This window comes from Muscardinus avellanarius (assembly GCF_963383645.1).
Source record: "Muscardinus avellanarius genome assembly, chromosome: 7".
Taxonomy (NCBI): domain Eukaryota; kingdom Metazoa; phylum Chordata; class Mammalia; order Rodentia; family Gliridae; genus Muscardinus; species Muscardinus avellanarius.
The window spans coordinates 6,716,366-6,733,081 of NC_137793.1; the positions used below are offsets into that span (position 1 = coordinate 6,716,366).

At 43.1% G+C, this 16,716-nt stretch overlaps 1 protein-coding gene across 4 annotated transcripts in view; it reads left to right on the forward strand.

Annotated features, from left to right (window-relative positions):
- Positions 1 to 16,716, forward strand: part of GRIA1 (glutamate ionotropic receptor AMPA type subunit 1) — a gene marked incomplete at its 5' end in the record, with an annotated part of 323,467 nt that overhangs the window by 206,350 nt on the left and 100,401 nt on the right. For all 4 annotated transcript variants that reach the window (XM_080698544.1, XM_080698543.1, XM_080698545.1 and 1 more), the window contains 3 exons: positions 10,129 to 10,239; positions 10,941 to 11,147; positions 15,517 to 15,887. In XM_080698544.1, the coding sequence (XP_080554670.1) occupies positions 10,129 to 10,239; positions 10,941 to 11,147; positions 15,517 to 15,887 (689 nt within the window). The remainder of the gene's footprint in view (positions 1 to 10,128; positions 10,240 to 10,940; positions 11,148 to 15,516; positions 15,888 to 16,716) is intronic.

Sequence of the window (16,716 nt, forward strand, 5' to 3'; positions counted from 1 at the left end):
CCCACGGGGAAAAATTATTGCTATTTCCTAGTGGCACCAATTGGTATTTCTGTTCCAAACATGGATACCTAGGCATTGGTCACAATTAAAATGTGGACATGGATCCAGATTTTCCTCTCTGGAGTAGCATAGTGGAGCCAGGTCTTTTTTCTATGCATTAGCAGTAGGACTGGGTATATTGAGAACATAGTAGTCATGTAACAAGTAAGACAAGAAGCAGAGACTCCGTTCCAAGGGCCATAAAACCAGCTGTGTGGCCTTCAGCCTGTCTCTTAGCCTTTCTGGGTCTTAAAAATAAGTGCGAGCCGGGTGTGGTGGAGCATGCTTGTAATCCCAGTATTTGGGAGGCTGAGACAGGAGGAGCGTGGTTCACAGACAGTCTCAGCCACTACTTAGTGAGGTTCTTTGCAACTCAGTGAGACCCTATTTCAAAATAAATGAATAAAAAATAGGACTGGGGGTGTAGCTTGGTGGTAAACTGCTCCTGGGTTCCATCCCAAGTACCACTAAATAAATAAATAAATAAATAAGAAAAAAAATAAGTGACAGGTAGACTGTATGGGCCCTAATTCCTCTAAACTTGGATAGCATGGATCCCTAAACAAATTTCACGTGACAATGTTTTCACAGTCACACTTTCCTGATCACCTTATCCCTCTCCTGGCTGGACTTCCCTCTGCCTTTCTGCAGGTACAGCCAGGGCCTTTGAGCTGTCCTGTAGCTTGACCTTCCCTGATTATTGCTGCAGGCCAGGGCCCCAGGCCTTGGAACTGACCCTACACCTTCCTCAGAGGCTGTTGGGAGCCTCTTTGCAACTCAGTGAGACCCTATTTCAAAATAAAAGAATAAAAAATAGGGCTGGGGGTGTAGCTTGGTGGTAAAATGCCCCTGGGTTCCATTCCCAGAACCATCCCCAGCTCAGTCCAGAATTTAGGTTATGCTTTACTCTATACTGGGCACATGAACTTGAACTAATGACTTAGCCTCCATGAACCTCAGTTACACTATCTGTAAAAGAGGGATGGTGCCAGGCATGGTGGCACATGCTTGTAATCCCAGCACTTGGGAGGCTGAGGCAGGAAGATTGCACAGGTTTGAAGCCAGCCTCTGCTATTTAGTGAGGCTCTCAGCAGCTTAGTGAGACCCTGTTTCCCAATAAAGTATAAAATAGGTCTGGGAGTGTAGCCCCAAGTTATAAAAGCCCTGGGTTCCACCCCTAGTACCACCAAAAAAAAAAAAAGGATGGTACCTCTGTACCTTGTAGGATTGCCACAGGGGATAACAATGCCTATGGCCCTCACAGAGGTTCAGAAGGTAGTTCCTGGCATACAGTGCATTTGCTTGTTTGTATTTTAAACTTCCTTCTATGAAGAGCTTTTGTATGAGCCTTGAGTTTGAGTGAGCCAGGCTATGCAAGCATATGAGATGGATAAAATCAGCAAACACAACTAACAGAGTAACCTTACAATCCACAAGCAAACGGTTGTGCTTTATTTTTCAGGTCCCGAGGCTGTTTTTAAACTTACTTTCCAGTGACTAAATCCTCTCTTAGAATGTGGGCTTAAACATCCTTTGTTTACAGGCAATCTGACTTTCAGAAAATCAATTCCTCCACATCTGTGCCTTTGGGCCTTTTACTCAATCAGCCTCCTAGCAAAGTAATTTCTCAGATTTCAAGGGTGACCTAGTTGTGCTGGTTTCGGTGAACATTACATGGCCATACCTGATGTGTGTGATAAAAAAAAAGGAGCTGCTCTGTCCCGACTGGGGCCTTGGGGAAACTCTCCTAATCTTCAGAACACTCTCTCGCCTGTTCATGTGCCAACACACCCTCTAGGTATCTGGGTCCAATTTGACATCCTGCTGAAATGTGTGCTCTCTAAGCATACACCCATCATAAAGTTTAGGAGCTTCAGATGCCAGAATTGGCACAGTCTCCACCAGAGCTAAACCCTAGGAAGACTTGTTTAGAGAAACCATTCAACCACAGGGTATCAATTTAGGATACCTCTCTGAATAAAAAGTCTTGTCAAATCCAGGTAGAATCATAAATTTCCATAAACGCATGCCCACAGAACTGCAGAGAACAATCTTTCACATCCTTCTTCAAGAGACCAACATTGTTGATTTCACCATCTTTGCCTAACACCATTAATCTCATAACTTTTTGTTTGTTTGTTTGTTTGTTTGTTTGTTTGTTTGTTTGTTTTTGCAGTACTAGAGATTGAACCCAGGGTTTGTCGCATGCTAAACAGGCACTCTAATAGTGAGCTACATCCCCATCCCTTTTTGCTCTTTTTATTTTGAGACAGGGTCTCACTAAGTTACCCAGGTTAGCCTCAAATTCATGACTCTCTAGCCTCAACCTCTCAAATAACGAATTACAGATGTGTGTGTGTGTCATGAACCCCAACTGATTCTATAGCTATTTTCGGACCTGGTTGAAGGCATCTACTGATTTCAACTTGATTTGAGTCTCCCAGTCCTGTTAATCTTAGTTTTTACCCCATTTACAACTAAAGAGAAAAGAAGACCAAAGTAGCCCAAAGAACCAATGATATCAAAAGCAATCTTCTAAAATCCCAAAGAATTCCATGTGGAAGAACTCTGGAAGTTTTTTCTTTAAATCCTTGTACATACCAAATCGTGTATAGCCCCAAAGTAGAGCTTCAATCCAGCCCTCTCTCCATGTCTAACCACTGATCCCAGTGCCCAAGTCTCCTTCGAGGCCCCATGCAGTAGCCTCCTTATCAATCCTGGGTTCTGCCAACTATGTTCTTGTCCCTCAGACAAGACCACTTTCCACCACAAGATCTGGGAAATAAGTTTAAAATATATATCAGATTGCATTGCTCCTCTGCTTAGAACTTTTCACTGGATTCCTATGATCGGGAAGATACAGTCTGTCTCCTGACTTTGGCCTTCAGAGTCCCCAACACCAGCGCCTGTTTCTCACTCTCCAGCTCATTTCTCTGGAAATTCACTGGCATTTTACTGCTCCTTGGATACATCAAGTTCACTCTGTGCTCTGGGCATTTGCATCTAATATTCCTTTACCTGGCATTCCCTAACATTATAGTGTGTGTGTGTGTGTGTGTGTGTGTGTGTGTGTGTGTGTGTGTGTGTGTTTCTGAGGGTTGAACCCATTGAATTCAGGGACATTCTACCTCCTTGCTATGAGCTACACTCCCAGCCCATTGTATTTTTTATTTTGAAAGAGACTTACTAAGTTGCTGAGGGTATTTCTTAAGTTTCTGAGGCTGCTCTCCAGCCTACAATCATCCTATCTCAGCTTCCAAAGTCCTGGGATTACAGGTGTGTGCTACCATGCTTGGCTTCTATTATTACACTTCCACGTGTTGTATTTCTTCCTGTCCTTCAGGTCTCAGGCCAAGTGAAACCACCAAGATCCCTGACCAAGATAACTAAAGTGGCCACCACCCAGCCAGTATAATCACACTGTCCCATTTATTGTTTCATAGTGCCTATCTCCTCTGACATACTCTTGTTGGTTGGTAGATCTAAATTGAGATTGGAAAACTTCAGCCTGCAGCCAAATTCAGCTCACCACCTGTTTTTGCACAGCAAGTGAGCTAATGGTTTTTGCATTTCAACAAACAGTGGAAATAAGTCAAAAAAAGACTATATTGTGGCATGTGAAAATGACACAAAATTAAGATTTGCATCCATAAATAAAGTTTTTTGGACGACCGCCATGCTCATCTGTTTATGTTATCCATGGCTGCTTCGTTATTACAACTGCAGAGATGTGTAATTGCAATGGAGACTGTATGATCCACAAAAACCTAAACTACTTCCTGTCTGGCCCTTTAAGATAAGACTTGGCGACCACTGACCTGGGTATGTTTTGTCTTTTTTTTTTTTTTTTTTCCTCTTCTTGTCCTCTTTGCTACTTACCTCAGTCATTTTTTCTGCTGATGTGACAGAATATCACAGACAGGGTAATTTATAAAGAAGATAAATTTGTTTATCACAGTTCTAGGGTTTGGAAAGTCTAAGCTCAAGGCTCTACTGTCTGGTGAGGGTTTTCTGGCTAATCACAATATGGCAGAGAGTTTACATGGTGAGAGAACATGCAAGAGAGCTTGCATTTGTAACAAAGCCAGCTACTATAACTCGCTCTCTCCTACAATGACAGCATCGATCCACTTAGAAAGGTGCCAATTAAATTTCAACATAAGTTAAGTTTTGGACAGGACCTTCAAACCACAGCACCACCAAACGCCAGCTCTCTAGAATCAGAGAGTATATTTGTACAATTTATTGTATAATACATTGACATGTGGTAAGCCCATGCAAATACAGGGGTTTAAATTAAATGAGTGGATGGCTTACAAATGCCATTGGGTAATCAGGGAGTATACTACTCTGGCGCATATTTCCAGAGATTTGTCAGCAAGTACAGACAAAAAATGCTGGAAATTTTAATGAAATAATACCTCAAGCAGAACTCAAATTAAGTTACATATAGACTTGTTGACTTCAAAACCTTTAAGTGTTTTAGTTTAGATCACTCTGTCATAGATAAATGATAAAATCTCAGCTATTTAATGTGATAGAAGTTTATTTCCTATTTACTTAGTAGCTAGCTTGGGGCCTGAGGGCTCTGCCTGACACAGGTTTATGGAGGTTTCACAACCTACTTGGATCTTTCTGGCTATTAACATTTAGCAAACAGATGGGGAAGAAAGAAAATAATCGGTGAATATTTTGAGCGGGTCAAATTCTCAAATGCACATCCCTTTCCTTGTATTTCATGTACTAAAACTCAATCCTTTGGCCTAAATAGATGCAAAGCAGACAGAAAAATCTGTCCAGGTACTACTTCCCACTAATATCTCTACACTGTGGAGGGCAAAACAAGAATACTTGGTGGTCAGCTAGTTGTCTTTGCCACAGTAGGCAACTTACATTTTTAAAAATCGATTATAATGGGGCTTCATTTTTAGAGGTCAGGGGTTGCAGCTTCAAAGGCAACCTGGAGATATCAATGCATAAATTCAATTTGATGACTGTGTAAGGTAGATCAATTGAATTTGCCATTCTCTGATCATCTCCTTTTTAAACTTCATCCACTTAAAAATATTCTGATCTATCATCCAGACTCATTTTCTATATTCAAAGAATCTTTAGAGGTAGATGGAAAACAGAAGATCAAAAATTATAACTGGCCCCAAGAGAAGACCTCTCACTGTCAGAGTTGTTTAAATCCTCTCTTGAACAGTGGGCCCCAATCTTTACCAAGCTGCTAACTCTGATTTACTTTCAGATAGAATCAAAGTGCCTGCATATCCTTAGTAGAGAATCAAAGTACTGGGTAATAACCCAGCCCATTTCCTAAAGAAAGAGAAATGTGCTCTCATCTCCAAAGTGCCCCATCTCTTCAAAAATCTTTGCCAACTTTCTTTTCATCAAACTGTGGGACCAGATTTCTCAGTCCACTAGCTTAAACAAGGTATAAGCATGAGTTTGAGCATCAGTAGTAAGTCTCCTGACCCTAGCAATGTTGTGTATTATTTTTTACGTAAAAGGGTTAGTAATAAAAAAGCTTATTTATAATATGTACCTATTCTACTAACTCTTGAGATGAAGGTATCTATAAATAATCCATTCTATGCAATATTTTTATAGGTCCTAACATTAGTGCTAACATACTAGCTTTGTAGGACCATTATCCTTAATGATAAAAATTCCTTTCTAAGCTATATATGTCTGATACACACACACTTGATTTTTTTTTCTTGCTTTTTTCCCCTAGCTTTTATCGAAATACCTTGAGACTTTAGAGAAAGGTTAGATTATCAAGTGAGCTTGGAAATGCTCCAGAATATGTACTCCTTTTGGAGATTGATGATGTCCAATAACAAAATAGAAACTAAAAATACACTGTAGCATCAAAATCTGCTAACTTTTAAAGAGACATCCCTTTAATGAATATCACTGTTTAGTTTACCGATAACTTAATAGAAACTATGCATTATGTTCATTGTTTTAATTGATGCTCATGATTGAATTCTTGCAGTCCTCACAGAGTACAAATGAGGCAGGTACTATTTTATCCATTCTACAGATCAGGACCTACGGTTTACAGAGGTCAAGGAACCTGCTCAAGGTCATAGTAATTAGGACAGCTTAGCTCTTAAACTAGGTCTAGTTGGGGCCAGACTAATCTCTTGAGCAATGTGCTTCTTCATTTAAAAATAATAATACTAGAAAAGTACTCTACCACTGAGCTACATCCCCAGTTCTTATGTTATATTTTGAAGCAGGGGTCTCATTAAATTGCTCAGGCTGCCCTCGAACTTGTGACCCTCCGAGCCTCAGTCTCTCGAGTCGCTGGGATTACAGGCATGCACCACCATGCCTGAGTTAAATAATGCCTCTGACTTTTTGAGAGGAATTAGTTGAAATGTTCTCACTTTTCATGCTTATACAGCTTGAGGAGGAACAGCTAGACCTGTGGACTAATTGTGAAAAGAGAAGACAGAGGGGAGGGAGAGAAGGACAGATGGAGGGAGGAGGAGAAAAAGACGGAAGAGGGGGAAAGAAAGGAATAAAAATATCTTAGCATCATCTATGGGAGGAAATAATCCTATCTGACAGATGTTCTCCAAAATTTATATTGGTTTTATTCAATAATCTTACTGTTGTGGTCCATAAGATCCAATTTTGAATCTCTGACACTAATGTGTTATATAACCTATTATTATAAGTTAGATCATTTACTCTCCCTAAACTTACATTTATTTATTTGTAAAGCAGAGAAAATAACCCAAAGCTTGTTTATACTGTTTGCATAATATAAGGATGAGAGTTAAATGTAAAAATACCTTGAAGATTGTTTTAAAATATTTTTAAAAGCCACCTCATATCGTGATTTAGTATTATAGTGGTTTTAAACATTTATTGCTCAGCCAAAGGGCTCCTTGTAAAATTCAACTCTTAAGGGAAGTCCCAATAAAATGAAATAAATTAAAAGCATAGCTGCTGGTGCTAAACTGAGGAGCCCAGAGTTCCCCACCTCTCTCCTGACCCCTCCCCGCCTGTCATGGAAGTGGTGAAGGGTCCTCTGGGGTTCCCTTGAGCACTCTGTAGTAAACTGAGAGGGGATGAGACGGCACTGTGGGCTCTGAAACTCTGTTTTTTCCCTGAGTAAATGGAAGGGTTGGATGAAATGATTCTTTTGGCTTTGTATGGTTTTGACATTCTGGAAATCTTTGAGGTTCTTATGTCATCAGAAAGAAATGTCTCCTTCCACTTTAACTGACATGGGTGACCTCATGCACATTCCAGCCTTGAGGGCAAATCTGGGCACAGGGTCCTGAGAAACACGCCCCCAAGGCCTCTGAGCCCTCTCTGCATCAACAGGGTGCACAGACACCATGCTAGGTCACAGCTGTCTGTTTCACTCTCTCCTCACACAGTTCCTGGACTGCTTCTCTGCAGAAGGATGTGCTAGGCTAAGACAGGGATGCCAGGATGAGCACACTTCAGTCTTGTCCCTGAGAAGCCTGCAGAATGGTAGATAGCTGGGGACAGGCGTGTAAGCAGCTAGACTCAAGGCTCTGGTGGGGATTGAAGCAGGCACGCAAGGTTGGCTGACAGTGCAGTGGGGAGCAGGGACCGCAGCCCTGAGCCAGCCTTCCCACCTCAGACCCTGGTGCCCTGGCCCTCCAGTGCCCTTGGGAAAGTGACTTGACTTCTCCACATCAATTCCCTCACACTTAAAATAGGAACGACAATCAACCAACTTCATAGGATTTAATAGTGACAAAAGGAGCTAAATTATAAAAGTTACTTAGAGGACTACCTCAAACACAAGAAGTATTCAGTAAATTATAATATGATCCCGGGTCATGGCTAACACTCTGTTGGTAAGAACAGCATAAGAGTAAAAACCAGCCATCCATGGGCATGGTGGTACAAACCTATAATCTCAGTACTTGGAAGTTTGAGAGAGGAAGGTCGCAGGTTCAAAGCCAGGAACTTTGACCTCAGCAACTTAGCAAGATTCTGTTTCAAAAAAAAAGTGAGGACTGCAGGTAGAGCTCAGAAGTAGAGTGCCCCTGGCTTCAATCGCAAGAAAGAAAGGGAAGGGAATGGAAGGGGAAATAACAAGGTGGAGGAGGAAGAAGAGGAGGAGGAGGAAGGAGAAGAGCACCTACTATGGACAGATGGCCAGGGGTGAAAGTGAAGCTCAACTACTTTCCAGTTGTACCACCATGGACAAGTTAGCACCCTCCCCTGAGCCAGATGAAATGACACAGAAACTGTAAGACACTCAATCTGTGATGTAGAAGGAGCGTGTTCAGTGGCAACAGTCACTGCTGTTGTTAACAGTCGTGAGACTTCAGGGACAGCTATTGATTTCCAAGGGAAAGAACTGGAAAAGACATCATGGTGGAGGCGACCTGTGAGCTGACCTGTTGGCATGTGCCCGGGTGCTGTGAGCCTGAGCCGAGTTCTGGCTGCTGGGAGACCCACTTGTCCTCCTCCTCCAAATGCATTCCTGTTATACTCTCTTTCATCCCTTTTTATCAGCAGCTACCAGGATGATGAGAAAAGAAAACATAACTGTCTAAAGAGAGATGGAGAGAGAAAGAAGAAAGGGAAGGTCAAGTGGAAGGAGGAGAGATAAGTGTAGAAGGTTTAGATTTGGGTGGGTGAGTGTGGGTGTGTGTGTTCTGCTATTCTCAATCCTTCTGTGACTCCCTTGAGAATACAGTCTACACAATTTAGAACCAAGTACCCTCTCCCCTCTAGGGTGAGCTCTATCTTTTACCCAAGGACACATGGAACTTGCCTTCACACCTTGGTTCATATTCTCTCCAATCTCAAAGATTTAGGTCCAGCCTGGCCATCTCTCAAGACCTTAAGTCCTGCCTCCTCCTGCTGCCTTTCTCTCTATGCAGGATCCAAATTTTGACATTTGCTTCTCTGACCACCTGAGGCCCATTCACTTGTTACCTCTTGGGATCCTTGTTTTCCCAAGTTGCCGGAGCCAGCCGGCAAAAGTACGGGTTCCGAAGAGAGGAGTGAGGATGAAATAATATAGCTCTTAAGAATTAGATTCCAAATAATATTCATTCCTAAACATGGAAGGATCGCCAGTCAACTCCCGGGATATCTCTACTGGCCGACCCTGGGGCTTCTCTTGTGGTATTTATAGTGTTTAGCTTTAGGTTACCCTGGAGGGAAAAATTCCAAAGTCCAGGCAGGTCAAATAATACCCTGTTGCCACAAACAATACAAACCTAGCCTTAGCTCAGACAGAACAATAGCATCATTAGCATTAGTAACTTTGAAGCTTCCAAGGCCCCAAACCTTGTTGACTCTGGGACAGTCAGAAGTATGCTTTTAGTAAAGACAAGGGGAAGACTTTAATGGCTCCCCATACCAAGTAGTCTTGAGTTTTTCTCAGAGCACAGACTATCTCTGATATTTTTGTCTCTCTTTCAACCCTGCCACACACTTCTACAAATGTTTTAGCTCAGAGCCTTGCACACAATAGGAATTCAGTGCGTGTTTTCTGAAAGACCTTGGAAAACGAATCAATACTACTGATAGTTGGAAAAATTAACATTGTTTAACCTTAAGTACTACCCATATGTTCCACATTATAATAGCGTACCCTTGAAAAAAGAAAAGCAAATAACAGATAACTACAAATCTAAATGGGAGAATACATATCACTAAAAAAGAAAGAAGAAGAAAATGTTTGCATTGCATGATTTCAACTACGGTTCAGAATGAGCTCAGGGAAGGAAAGGGTTAATGGGAAGCGGGCCAGTGAACAACTACAGGGAATTAAGTTCCCATAGTTCCCTGGTTTGCACTGTGCAAAGCAACTTGGCTATGTGAACAGTTAGACCTTCACCCCTCTGAGGGGGCCATTCCTAGGCTTACCTAACATTATGAGGAGTGTCAGTGGGGGTAGGGATGGAGAAATCTGGACCCATCTTACCTCTTGCTCCTGGTATGCCCCATACCATGTGGTGTGATGCCGAGCTCCTTGCCTTCTGCCTCTGGTGCTAGCTGGCAGCCCAGAGCGGGCAGCTCCTAAGGACCCCAGCCTGCCTTACACTGGCACCCTCTTCTCGTTGACAGATCGGTTACTGGAACGAAGATGACAAGTTTGTCCCTGCAGCCACGGACGCTCAAGCTGGTGCGGACAACTCAAGTGTTCAGAATAGGACGTACATCGTCACCACAATCCTCGTGAGTACTCCCCCCACACCAGGGTTGCTGGGATCCTGGGCCAGAGTGGCACGAAGGCTTTCCACGAAGAATGAAAGTTGACCTTTTTTTTTTCTTTTGCCAACAATGTGCCATTAATAAAAACAGAGAGTAGGGAAAAGGAGTGCCCTGTACCTGAGAGGCCCTGACTTTTCACTCGGCATCTCTTAGATCCACTACGTTGGTGTGCTTGGATAAGCCACGTGTGCTCGTTCCAGGCACTTCCTGTGTGTATGGAGATAACAGGCGACATTAAACTGTGCTGATTTTCTTCCATGCTGTGCTCTACCTCAGTCACCTGCAGGCTAGCCCGCCAAATAGAAGTGAAGCTCCTGTGGTTCTCAGTGGCTGATAATGGGAAATCTGGAGCCTGTTCATGGTCCACTCCCTTTTCCCCAGAGATAACTAAAAATAAATAAATAAACACAAGAGCTCCCGAAACATAATTTGAAAATGCAGGCATATATCTCAATAATGAAAAATTCGTACTTTGAAAATGTTTGCTTCCTGAACCCAAGAAGGTTATAATGGGGTGAACAGAAATTCAGGAAATAGAATTCGAAGGCAGAGAGATGTCTTTAATGCTACCATATGTTGGAGACATCTTCCTCTGCCGTGTCATAGCCCTCCATGCCCAAGGGAGCCTCTTAACCATGTTCTCTATCTCCCCATTTCTCTACCAGGAAGATCCTTATGTGATGCTCAAGAAGAACGCCAACCAGTTTGAGGGCAATGACCGGTACGAGGGTTACTGCGTAGAGCTGGCGGCAGAGATTGCCAAACATGTGGGCTACTCCTACCGTCTTGAGATTGTCAGCGATGGAAAATATGGAGCCCGAGACCCTGACACAAAGGCCTGGAATGGCATGGTGGGAGAGCTGGTTTATGGAGTAAGTTCTTCCCAGGTGGAGAACTGGAGGGCAGCAAGTTTGGCAGAAATTCCCTGGGTGGCTGGACTGCCCTGCCCACAAGTTCCCAATTAGATAACTGTGATCAAGCCCTGTGGCTACTGCTGAATAGATGAGTCATCTAAAACCTTTTGTCTTAAGACATGCTCTATTCAAGTTCCTCGTCCCAAGTCGCTCAGCCCCAATCAGCATCTTAAGACTGCAGTGCATCATTGCCTGACACAGGTGACAGGATAGCTCCAAGATCAACTGTCTATAGGCAGACCGCTGCTGAATTGTCACTTCTCTATTCAGAGTTATTTGAGGCTCCCGCTCAGTGTAAATGTCTTTGCTGGGATTAGAGGTACCTGGATCCGACTTCCCAACGCATGCTCCTATTCGTTCTCTCATGCAGCTTTCAGTTCAACCAGATCACCCCCTGCAGTGTTTCCTGCCATTCTCTATCTCTAGACTCTTCCTCCCAAACCTATATCAAATATTACTTTTCCAAGCTGTCTTTTCTTTCTCCCCATAGCAGGTGTGAACTTCCTTTTGAACTGTTCTTGCTTTGCCCTACAGAACTGATAGGGAAAGTTTTCACTCTGACCCATGTCATAGGGGTAGGTCCCCTCATCTTTATATCTCTCTTCACACTTGAAATAACTCCATGAACAGTTGCTCTAAGATCTTCAATAAATGGAAGCAGGCTTTAACGGCCACTGACAGCACTACATGGTTTTCAGGATTTAGGGAGTGATTGAGGAGCAGGAGACCCCCAGAAATCTACGCATTTCATGGGGCAGGAAAGACAAGAGAATAGTAAATGATAGCATAGGATCAAGGGGTCTAAATCGTATGGTTCTCACAAGAGCTAAACTGGGTTTTCCCAGCTCTGGGGAAGGCTATAGAGTTGGCAGGTGGCCAAATTCAAATAGAAAAAAAAAAGAAAAGCATCCTAGGAATTTCTAATGTATGCATAACAGGATAGTAGTGATCATAAGTAAGATATGAGAAGGGAGGAAGAAAATACTGTTTTGATGAGGACTCTGAGAAATAATTGGCGAGGGGAGAGAGTATGGATTGGTTCTGTGGACATTGGGAGATCAGGGGAGTATTTGCCTAAAAGAACAGTAGAAGGATTCAGTTCAGTGGGGATGTGCAGAAGGAGTCCACTGTGGCTTCCCGCATAAAAATTTGAAAAAAAATGAAAACTCTAGGCTAAGTTGAGCTAAATCACCTGTTGAGTCCCAAGCTGCTTGGTCAGGAGGAAGAAATCACTTAGGAGAGTTGTAAATCTCATCATCGCCTCATATCAAGGCAAGAGGAGTTGCAATGGCCCCAATAAGTACACAAAAGAAATCCAAAATAGTAAAAGGTGGAGTAAAGAAAACCTTCCTCAGGGAAGTAGCTTTAGAGATAACCTATTAAGGTGGTTAATTGGCTCAGGAATATAGGATGCATTTCCTTCTTCCTCCCTCTGCTGCCTCTTGCTTTGGAAGCTCCATTGATGACAGAGAGGGACCTGGATGGGCCATGCTGCATCTGGAGGCTGGTTTCCATGGGAACCTCTACCAAGCTCTTAAGGTCATCCCCATGGCAATTGCAGTGAACTTTTCACCTTCTCCAGCATTCATCTTCACCTTCGCCTCATGGAATTCAGTCCCCTTAGTGACACGCCTGTGATCTGGGCAAAATAATGGTATGGTCACCCTAAGGACAACCCCCCGCCCCATTGGCATTGTTCAGTGGTGAGTCACTGGCTCTACTGAGTTCAAGCAAGCTGGTGTGCCCGCTGCAGGCCACAGCTGCTAGGCTTCTCCTGTACATCATTTTCACCAGACCTGGCGCTCCACCCAGCAATGACTATTTTCCATGATTGGCACAATTGGCTATTCTCCATATATTTTTAGCTCACCCTCCCTCTTCTGTTCACCTGAGAAAGTGATTTGGGGAAATATCTTTCAACCACACACCACCAGCAAGGTCTGAAAAAATTTACTTAGAGGCCTCCAAATGGATTGTGTCTGGGCCTCTTGGCAGCTATGAGTTTCTCTCATCCTTAGCAATGATAGCAGTAACATTCCATCACATAGTGTGGGCCTGATACCAGGCTTAAGACAACATGGCTGATGAGTTTTAGAGAAAAGAAGCTGCCAGAAGCAGAAGCCCAGTCTTGGATCCGCATTGCTGCTTTGCACAGACCACCATCACTCCCTGGACCTGAGGTTTTTATCTGTAAATGTAGTAGTTGACCTTCATATCTCCTACTATGGGTGTGTCCTACACACATGCATCTCTTTTGATGCTTAGGGAAATGAATGGCTCGTGGCCAAATAACTTTGGAAATGTTGAATCTTACTTACTCTTCTTGGAAATTGTCAGTGCTTATTCTTCTGAAGGTTCTGAGAAGTCCTGCCTTAAAGCAACCTGTTTAAGTGTGTTTCCCAAACGTGCTTATTAACATCCTTCCACAATGTTCCATGGAACACAAGTTTGAACTGCTAAGTGCACTGTGCATTGAGATGATGCAGTTCTACAATTTCCCAGTCTATGATCCCTTCTATTAACCCATACCAGAGAACATCAAACAAATTGATTAAATACCCATGAACACTTTCAGAGCTGGTCTTCATCTACTCCTGGGCAACTTAAAGTCAATCCCTCCAAGCCACTTCCATTCATATTTTTCCCTCGTTCCTTTTCTAAGGTAGGGTAAAGCCATAGCTATCTTCACCACTACTGTCTTGTAAATAGTTGGTTGTAATGACTCCCAAGATTTATACAGTGGGTGTTAGAGGGGGAAAACCGGAATTACTATGAAATTCACTTAGGACTCCATATTGCTTGATGGAAATCTTCTTCCTAGAAGTGAGAACTTAAGTTACTCTGAAGTTGGGCTTTTTGTTCCACTTAAAGCATCTTTTCAACCATCCCAGAAAATGAGAGGAACTAGAAAAAAGTCTCTAAGAAGCTGGTTGGTGGGTTGGCAGAGCCAGCATCTGCACATAGTTTGCTCCAAGCTCCACATCTGGACCATTGTAAAGTATCATAAGAGAAAGCCATCCACACCAAACAGACTTGGAAAGCACATCTCTCATTTCAGAAATGCGTCCATGGAAACCCAATAGAGTTTTCAGGATGTCTTGACTTGAGGCCAACAGAGCACTGGATTGTTGTTAAGTAGATGCCAGTGCTTCTGCCATTAGAGGTAAAAGAGAAAGAAGGGCCATGGCCATGTGATCCCACGTGCTGGGTACCCAAAGTTCATTGCAAACTGCTCATGTTTGCTGTCATGCTAGATTTGAAATTTAAAAATCAAATTGTGTATTTTTTAGCAGTCTTCCTGGGGAGAAAAAAAGTTGCAAATACACTCCCTCACCATCCGGCCTTCACTCACATGGCCCCTGCTTCCTGGAATACTGCTCTGTGCCAGCGCAACCTGTCACCTCTAACATGACTCAGTCCCGGAGCAGAACGATTCCCTCCCCCACCTCCTATAGCACTTTGTATCTTTTTGGGGGCACACACCCCAAACCACTTTACTCACTCGGAAAAGTGTGTGTGTACATTTTTCCTACCAATCTGTAATGCCTTGAGTGTGGGAACTACCGCTTACTTATGGCTTCCAGCCTAGGCCTTCCATGTAATGCTCAGTAAATGTTCTTTGAGTTAAATTTGCTGTCACCTCCTCCTTAGCCAGGTTAATCTCAGTTGCAGGTTAAAAGAAATCCAATTCAAAATGACTTAGGCGAAGAGAAGGACTGCTCCAAGTTCTTGATGACAGACAGTGTTTTGACACTTGTTCCTAGCGAGTCTAGGGTAAACGCAGTCTTTAGAGAGGCCCAAATCACAGTATCAGGGATCATCTTCTGTATCTCTCAGCTATGGCTCTCAAGAATAATTCTCAGTAAATTTTCTTGGGTCTTTAGCTATCCTTGAGTCTTTCAGAGTAGCTGGGTATAATAGGGGGATTGGCCAGCCTTGGTTATAGGCGTCCTTATAAAACTAGCATTATCTCCCCATTCCAACCCAAAGCGATGACAGTAGGGCAGCAATGGTTCTCCCAGCACAGGAATGAGGCGTGGCTGCTGACCAGGCAAAAGCAACACATACCAAACAGCCTCTTTCTTGCAGGATGAAAAAGAAGCCTCTGGTAAGGAGAATTGTCAAATAATAGGGTCATCCCTCCTATTGTGAGACATTGAGCTGATCGTCCACTTGTCAGGCATGGATTATAGAGTCAGAAGAGTTGGATTGCTGAGTTCTTTCCCATTTTCACATCCTTTAAGATACAACAGGGATTCACAGTGAAGAGAGAAAGGAGGGAACAAAGAGTATTTGAGCTTGAATGAATTCTCTCTTCCTTTTGCAGAGAGCTGATGTGGCCGTGGCCCCCTTAACCATCACCTTGGTCCGGGAGGAGGTTATAGACTTCTCCAAGCCATTTATGAGTCTGGGAATCTCTATCATGATCAAAAAGCCACAGAAGTCCAAGCCAGGAGTCTTCTCCTTCCTCGACCCTCTGGCCTACGAGATCTGGATGTGCATCGTTTTCGCCTACATCGGAGTCAGCGTCGTCCTCTTCCTGGTTAGCCGCTTCAGCCCCTATGAATGGCACAGCGAGGAGTTCGAGGAAGGACGAGACCAGGCCACCAGTGACCAGTCCAACGAGTTTGGGATATTCAACAGCTTGTGGTTCTCGCTGGGAGCCTTCATGCAGCAAGGATGCGACATTTCTCCCAGGTCTGTGAGCTTTGCTCAACCCCTCTCAATGCTGCATTTTCTTTGGGAGTGGGGGATGATAGTAATACTGAAAATTTAAGAGGTGCTAATTATTTCCAGAATATTATCCTATTCCATTTTTAAATATACTTTTTTCTTTCTTCATTAATGCATTATAGTCATACATCTTAATGGGGGTAAAAGATGTAGAAGCATACATGCGCACATCACTCATTTATCCCTTCCCCAATTGCCACCCCATTCTCTCCCCTTCCTTCCTTCTCGTGTTTGTCTTAGTGACTGACTTTGATATGTTTGTGAATTACATCATGTGCACTAGAGAATTTCTCTCTTCCTCCCTCCCATCCCCCTCAGCTAGGTTGCTTTATTTGCTCATCTATGGTTTCTCCTTCTTCATCTAGACTTCCTCCTATGACCCCCTTTTCTCCTAGCTTCCACGTATTAGGGGGAACACCCAATTTTTTACTTTTTGTGACTAAGTAATCTCACTTAACATAATATTCTCCAGTTCCATCCATTTTCCTATAAATGACATAATTGTGTTCTTCTTTATGGCCGAGTAAAATTTAATTGTGTACATATCCCATAGTTTTGTAATCTATTCATCTGTTGATGGACATCTTGGCTGGTTCTATAGTTTGGCAATTGTGAATATTGCGGCTATGAACATACATATGCACACATTAGTTTGGTTTCCATTCTTTTGGGTTGGTGCATTGTAATTATACATCGTAGTACGGTTCAGTGTGATACAAACAAACATGCCTCAGGTCTTGATGTGAGTTATTCTCTTCTGTTTTTCAAGTAGTCTTTTCCACCAACTGCCCAC